Consider the following 8187-nt stretch of genomic DNA (forward strand, 5'->3'; position numbering starts at 1 on the left):
GAAGAATTTGTAGCAGTTCTGAAGCGAATGCCGTGAAGTGTTTCATTCGATTTAGAAACCGAGTTGAACTCTTGAGGGTTTAAGTCATGTGAGTGCAGTAGGTGGTATAGCACTTAGCAGCCCCATCAATCAAACTAATCAGTAACAGCTTGCACTGTACGTGCTTGAGCATTGTCCTGCAAAATGATGCTCAGGTCATGCAGAAAGTGTCATCATTTCTGTCTCTATGCTGTTCATTTTTGGAACACAGCCTACGACCAGCTTAGAGGTACGTTAAACGCTGGGTAAACAAATAGTTGATAATTCACGCAAGTGTTCCCCGAATCTCCATCTCCTCCGGTAAATACTGCACAGTAACGGTACCAGACAGCCACACAATATTCGACGGACGAGATTTCGTAAGCAACTTTTCTTCTGGATAAATTAAACTTTCTCAAAATTCATCCATTGTATTACATTCACGGCTGATTTCAGTCGCTGGACAGTAATCGAAAAAGTATTTAGTGAAAAAAAAACCACGGTCCGTATTAGGCTGTGCAGATATATCCTTTATTCGTTGTGCGATTGTCCAGTTACGTCACAAAGACATTTTAGAGCATTTACATATAATTACTACGCTGGGTGTCGTACGTGGCGTGGCGGACAATCGGAAAGTCGTTCCATATGTGAAGTCATACCTGAAATAATCCATCTATATTATAATTTAAGGACGAAAACATCGTCCTAGAATCACGTAACCACGTCATATCATGCGTGAACCACAATACTTTCACATTCAGATGTATGTGGAAGTATTCTGGTTCACCCATGACATTACGTGTTTACATGGTATTAGGACTGTTTTCTAGAATTGTTTTAGGAAAAGCATATAAAACCTAAATCTTTTTGGGTTAATGAATATGTGTTAGTTTCGTATTTTGGTACTGTGCATCCTTGGTTGGGAGCCGGGAAAGGAGGGGCGCACAAAATTTGTTTTTATTTACAACCAAGAACGCCGATAACTCAGACTTATCTGGGCCAGTAATTCGAGACGAGGTTGCGGCGCAAGGCCACCGGCCTTGCTCATTTGAATGAATTAAAACCGTGGTTTAAAGAAGGAATACCTCAACCGTCTCGTGAAATGTTGCTACAGAGATCCGAATCATGGCTCCCGGAAACACAAACGAGGAAACACTTCGGTGCTATCTGTAACCTCGATATAAGACGCGCCGGAGTAAGCAAAGTTACGCATACGAAATTTTGTTTACGGAAGAAGTACGAGACGGATAATATAGCTGGTATAAGAAATAAACTCAGCTACGTATTGAACTAAAACTTGAAATATTTTATAAACACGAATGTATTTTCGATGCTTGCACTACTTTACTCAGGAATGACAAACATTTGTTTTCTCGTGAATACGAACGTTGATGTCTTCGTGTGGCAAACGAAATACTAGACAGATCAGCTTACAAGGTCGAGAAGGAGCCTGCTCTCCCGAAAGAAAATTTCTCAATTATTTGAAAATATTGTTCCTTTTCACTGCGTATGTTTCTGGACAAAGATTAGACACCTATCTGCAGAGAGCAGTTTTCTCGTTTTTTTCGGTAAAAATGTTCAAACTGATTACACAGTTTCAATGGTATATATATAATTCATTAATACAGACTGTTCGGTAATTCCCGTTACAGTCTTCTAGGACTTATAGAGGGGACTTAGTACATAATATTTTGAATAGGAATCCACGCCCGGAAATGTACCGTTTCCATTTTACGACAGTTTCAGTTCACATGTTTAGCTCATTCACTTTTCCTTGAGGAACTGAATTAGGCGTGACGCAGTCCAGTTATTAGGTAACAATTCGAAAGGAAAGATAACAAAACATCCATTTATGACTTAAGCGCATTTGTTTGTATTAACAATGGAAATGGAAATGTCGTGTGGCTAGGGCCTCCCGTCGGGTAGACAGTTCGCCTGGTGGCAGGTCTTTCGATTTGACGCCACTTCGGCGACCTGCGTGTCGATGGGGATGAAATGATGATGATTAGGACAACACAACACCCAGTCCCTGAGCGGAGAAAATTTCCGACCCAGCCGGGAATCGAACCCGGGCCCTTAGGATTGACAGTCTGTCACGCTGACCACTCAGCTACCAGGGCGGACTGTATTAACAATTAAGCATTACGTGTTTACATTATTCCCAAACAAAAAATAATCCAACAACTGTACGTACAGAACAGTACTGATGCATCACAACAGCGGCTCGATGTGGCGACCGCCTACGTTGTTACACACATTTCACCTACGAAGCATGTTCTGGTACACACTCTCCATCCCACCCGGAGACTCTTCAGTTTCTACTTCGGCGGCCACAACTCGTACCGGCAGACGTTCCTCTGTCTCTCTAGGAGTCTCGTAAATTAAACTTTGCATTTGACCATACAAGGAATAGTTCATAGGGATTAAATTCGGCGACTGCAGCGGCCACGCGGTTGGATCACCTCGGCCTGTCCATCTTTGACCATAACGTCTGCTGAGATGTCTCCGAACCGAAACTGAGAAGTGATACGGTGCATCATCACGCCGAAACCACGTTTCCTGACGAACGTTCAGTGCCATAGCTTTCAACAACGAGTTCAATAACGTTTTGTAGAAAGATCAAGTACACAGAACCAGTTATCTTGAGTGGAAGGGAGTATGGCCGAATCACATGACCATCCACAATACTTGCCAACAAGTTAAAATCAAACTGGTGCTGAAATTTCTGAAGATGTGTGGCATAAGGGTTTTCGTCTGCCCAGACATGGCTGTTTCACAACTCTGAGACTTTTCTCTTTCCCTCAGCATACGTGAAAGTGTTACACATCTGAATTGAAACCATCGTAGAACGGAAACAGTACGTTTGCGGACATGGGTTCCCATTTTTAATATTATGTACTCATTCCCCTCTACAAATCTTAGAAGTTCGTAATGTGAATTTCCGAACACCCTGTGTATCGCAGGCAAGGTTTCGCTTTGGAAGACGTTCCGTATGTATGCTGATGGATAACCTCACATAAGAACAAATGTCATAGAGGAGCAATGAAAACGAAATGGAAAATCTATCAAGACGTGAAAATTACATAAAATTTGGATAATCCAAAACCAGTAATTGTAAACATAAAAATGAAAGACAGTGTGGTGCAGGCCAAGTTGTTCCTATTATTTCTGTCCCATTCTTTGTAAGGATTACACCAATGTATTCATAGTTTTACGTAAAGGATGTTCACACAGCGAACAGGGTTTATTTCGGTGGGTACAGCAGTTTGCGTCAGAACTCTGCCGAGGTAATTACAGCAGATGTAATGGCAATACGTGGTTGTTTCACAAATTCTCCGCAAAACGTCTCTGTCATGTATATGTTGGCAGCCGTTAAAATATGCCTAAAAATGCAGTCTGTTGATACATGCAAGTACGTTGCAGCAAACGAAGTTACATTGCGTGAATGACTTGTAGTGGATACTAATGAAATAACATGAGTCAAATTATTTGTGGCTTCGCGTACTTATGACGTATATGTCACTCTATTTTTTTCCCCTTTTTATGCCACCTGTGGCTAAGTATGAACATTTAAGCTTTTGAAGTGATTATTTATTGTTGTACTAGATAGCTCAAATTGTAATTAGTTCCACACACTCAGGAGCAAATTTACTAAACTAAACTGTAATTTCTAATGTAAGTATGGTATTTTATGGAGGAAGTTCACTTAGTCTCGTTTAAAGAACCAATACTTATTTTTGGTATCGAAGTCGATTTGTTTTGTTGTTAGTGTCCACTGTCTGCTCTTGTTACTGTGAAGAGAAATGGAAAAAAAAGTGTGGCAGACACATTGTCCCTGTGGCTCACAATAACATACGGTATTAGAAGGGTTGATTACAAAAACATGTAACAATCATGTAAAATCAGCACTCACCATGTGAAAGCGAAAGTGCTGAAGTGTGGAATATCTGGAAGATATTTAGAAGTTGCTGCAGCGAAGTTTGAAGTGCAGTTTCTAACCAGCTATCTCTCGACAGCAAGCTCATAAGACCTGACAAGGATTAGGAAACAAAGACACATTTCTTCATAACGATAGAAGTTGCCGTAAGTACCTAGCAAGTGACCGCCCGACCATGTAAGAATATCCCTACATCGTTGTTTCGCGAAAAACTCTAATTTTAAAACCTCATAACGAGAAATGGGTCAAATTTTTGTTTGACGTTCATCACCTGCAGAATTCAAGAGATGCACACTTGAACCGCTGTTTGCCGCACTTGACTGGAGCGACTGGTACAGTTGTTTGTATTTACAGAAATTATTTACTACCTCGTTCGGTACTTAACGGTTGCTTTGAAATCTGTAATGAAGGCTTTTAAGGGGTACTAATGTAATTTTCCGTCTTGATCGCTTTTTTATTGTTTAAAAATCATGTACTTTTTTACGGGTTTCGGCTTACGCTATCGTCAGAATCTGTCACGCAACAAAGCAGTAAATGAGAAGTAGTTGTTCTACTTCTCATGATGTTGCTTTTCACCCTTAAAAAAAATTTAACCTCTTTTTAAGCCCGACAAAGTGTAATGTCGTCACGTGGCAAGAAATCATTATACGAGACTGTAATGATTATGTGAATAGTTAAATTAGTTGACCGCTTTTTCATTTTTTTGAACTAAACTACTTATTGTAGTCGTACATCTATGTCTACATGACTACTCTGCAATTCACTCTTAAGTGCCTGGCAGAGGTTGTTCGAACTACTTTCAGACTACTTCTCCACCGTTCCACTCTCTGACAGCGCATGGGAAAAATCAACGCTTAAATCTTTCAGTTCGGGCTCTGATTTCTCTTACTTTATTACGATGATCATTTCTCGCTACGTAGGTTGGCGACGATAAAGTATTTTCACATTCAGATGAGAAAGTTGGTCATTGAAATATCGAGAAAAACACACCGCGACGAAAAACACTTTTGTTTTAATGGTTGCCACCCTAAGTCGCTTATCCTATTCGTGATGCTCTCTCCCCTATGTAGCGACAATACAAAAACAGCTGCCCTTCTTTGGACTTTATCGACGTCGTCCATCAGTCCTCTCTGGTAAGTATCCCACACTGCACAACAATACTCTAGCTTTAACTTTAGGCGTTTCGACGTAAGACATCTTCGGAATCCGATATTGGATGCATGTCGGAAGGAACATTGCATCGTTCTTCTGAGCAACACAGGCACTGTAATATCGTATTTATCCGCCGATAACAGGCAGCGACTTTTAATTAAAATGCCATCTCCTGTACGGGAATTACATAATATGTGTACGAGTACAGATTTTGACGCAGGAATCACGACATTTGGGACTTTGGGTGTGGCCCTGAATCGTACACGGATAGCCAAAGCGGCTACGGCGGTCGCTCGCATAAAGCGGAAGTCGGGATTCGAGTCCCGGTCTGGCACACATTTCCATCGCCGTCATTCCCTTATACAGCTGATGGCTGTTAGTATTCACAACTGCGGATACATTTCTTATACATTTGTTTCTTTGCTGTCTGCTAGATACTGGTGGTGGCTTAATCCGAAAAAAAGTAAAATTGTATGCTTACACAAAATATGAAAACAATAAGACGAAAAATTACATTTACTAGTGACGTTATTACTGCAGACTCGTACAGTGATTTTACGTCATTTACTGACAAATGTTTGAAGAGTGGTCTCGGTGTCGATAGTAAAATGATGACAGGAGGTTAATCGTAAGGGCTCTAAGGCATATTTTCCGTAAGAAACATTTCCGTGTCGACGTAAAGCAACTCACATCAAATTTAATCACAAATATAGACATTCATATGCAAGTGGGAGAGAAAGAGAGAGAGAGAGAGAGGGAGAGAGAGAGAGAGGAGAAGGAGAAGAAGATTTGGAATGTTTGCAGATTGCGTTAATGGTGAGGCATGGCTACCAATCATTAAGTATCGAATAAATCGCAGCTAATGATTAGACACGTGCTCATAAGCATAAAATGGTATGATCACTTATCAGCTCGTTACAGATACCCATAGGTCAGCGGTATCTATGGAGCGAGCATTCACATACGAAGAACAGATTTTATTTGTCGCCAACATCCACTGCCTCCAAACGTCTTGTGACTTTGTACTACCTGCCTATGAAAAATAACTGTCCTTCCTACTACGTATTTTGATTTACATCCGAAACAGCAACAATTACTCATCATTGCTTTCACCAATAAAAAAGCACGTGAAAATAAGTGAAACACTAGTAATATTAAAGTTTCAATCTTGGCGCAAAATGTAAACAAACAGCGTTATAGCGAATGTCACGTGGCATTTACCGTTTGATATTGGCGACATCTTCACTACTCTGTAACAGCTTCTCTAGACATACAAAGAGGTGTCCTAAGCTGCATTCGAACTGGCTATATTTGCTTCAAGCGACATGGCTTATGAGCATAAAGTTGCGACACTTCCTTTGGACTTAGCAACTTTTTTTAAAACATTTCAACTACAATGGAATTACAAACAACAAATAAGCGTATTCCTATTAAATTGAATTAATCTCGAAGTTCATCATTCTGCTTCGAGAACATTTAGAACTGTCGTTGATCTGACGCTATCAGCGTCAGTAAGGAAGACACGAGTGCCGGAATCTGCAACACGGCTTTATTCACCAAATAGTTTCCATAACATTACCATAGTCTCGTCAGCGTAATTGATTCATACTGGATAACTATGAAGAGCCATTGTGACTCTGAGCCATAAATCACTAAATACATGACTGACATAAGCTCCGAAATTTGTGAAGTTTAGAATTTACTTAGAAGCTGTGGCGCAACATTTCCCCAAAATACTCGCACATCCATAAATAGACTTAAATGGCTGCTGGAGTAATATAGATGCTGTTGGTAGCGGAAGCACGCCTTCCTTTCGATTCCACATTGGTGTTCCCAAATGAACACTCAGTCGCCTGCGGCGTTAAAACTACCGCCTTCGCTATGCTCGAGCAGTTGCAGAAGTTGGCAGAGTGCTCGGTGTGATCGCCTGTGCGGAACGGAGGGCACGCACGCAGATGCAGGCCCCGGGACGTTTGGCAGCCCGCCAGCGAGTACTCACTCTCGTGCTTGGAGTTCCCTTTCCAGAAGGCCTTGAGGAAGGACATTGTCGCGGTGGCTGTCGGCGCTGACTGCTGCGTCGTGTGCTGTCCTGTGCTGTGCAGTGACGTCCTCGCAGTCCCACCGCCAGCCTGAAACTGACGGCCGCCCGGCCGAGCCCGCGCCAGTCACCGCCGCCCCCACCACCGCACCCAGCCGACGGCCGCTAGGGTGGGGGGAGGGGACGCCGAGGCCGGCCGACAAAGGCTCGGCAGCTGGACGCTACGCGAGCTGCAGGCCAAACAAGCGGGACGCGCGGTGGACCCTAGATGGACTGCAGCGGGCTGTCAAGACCGTCGTAGCTCGCCAAAACAAAGGCAGCGCGATGCCCTTCTGGGTAGCATTCCCACACAGCTACAGTCCTGACGCGTTTGTAGGTAACGCCTGTTGGAAGGGCGTTCGACGCTGCGCCACATCGTCGGGTACATCTACACGGGCATACAACTATCACCGTCGTACCATAGCAAAAGATCTAGCCGAGAACACGAGAAAATTCTGGGCCTTCGCAAAATAGCTGAGCGGGTCTAGCGCTTATATCCATTCACTCTGTTGATCAGTGTGGTGTGGTAGTGGAAGTTAGTAAATGGAAAGCCGAACTTTTAAATTTCGCCTTTAAGAAATCGTTCACGCAGGAGAATCGTACAAACGTACCATCATTTGGGCATCGTACCAACTCCCGTATGGAGGGCATAGTAACGGGCATCTCTGGCGTCAAGAAACAACTGAAAGAGTTGACAGCAAGTAGGTCGACAGGTTGTGAGTGTGGGTTTTATTCTGTCAAGTTGTGCAATGGATTGATCCAACAAGTACCCTTTGGCTCCTGCAAGAAACAATTTCCACCTCACACTACTACAGAAGTCAGACAGACGCTCCTAATGTACCAACAAGAACTGCTTGAAAAACATTCAGCAACAAATATCTTCTGGAGACGTCTGATGTAGGGAAAGGACACAAAAATATTCTATATATTCTTACTTAACTAGTGGAATGCTTGGGAACGGGAGTATTGCTAGTTAGTGTAAGAAAAACATCAAACGAACTAA

The 8187-nt window shown here is 42.5% G+C and overlaps 1 protein-coding gene across 1 annotated transcript in view; it reads right to left on the bottom strand.

Moving 5' to 3' along the window:
• Nucleotides 1–7222, bottom strand: part of LOC124594902 (low density lipoprotein receptor adapter protein 1-like) — a 197179-nt gene extending 189957 nt beyond the window's left edge. The window contains exon 1 of the mRNA XM_047133377.1: nucleotides 7107–7222. Coding sequence (XP_046989333.1) covers nucleotides 7107–7152 — 46 coding nt within the window. The 5' untranslated portion in view covers nucleotides 7153–7222. The remainder of the gene's footprint in view (nucleotides 1–7106) is intronic.
• Nucleotides 7223–8187: the final 965 nt, after the last annotated feature.

This window comes from Schistocerca americana, chromosome 2, assembly GCF_021461395.2.
Source record: "Schistocerca americana isolate TAMUIC-IGC-003095 chromosome 2, iqSchAmer2.1, whole genome shotgun sequence".
Taxonomy (NCBI): domain Eukaryota; kingdom Metazoa; phylum Arthropoda; class Insecta; order Orthoptera; family Acrididae; genus Schistocerca; species Schistocerca americana.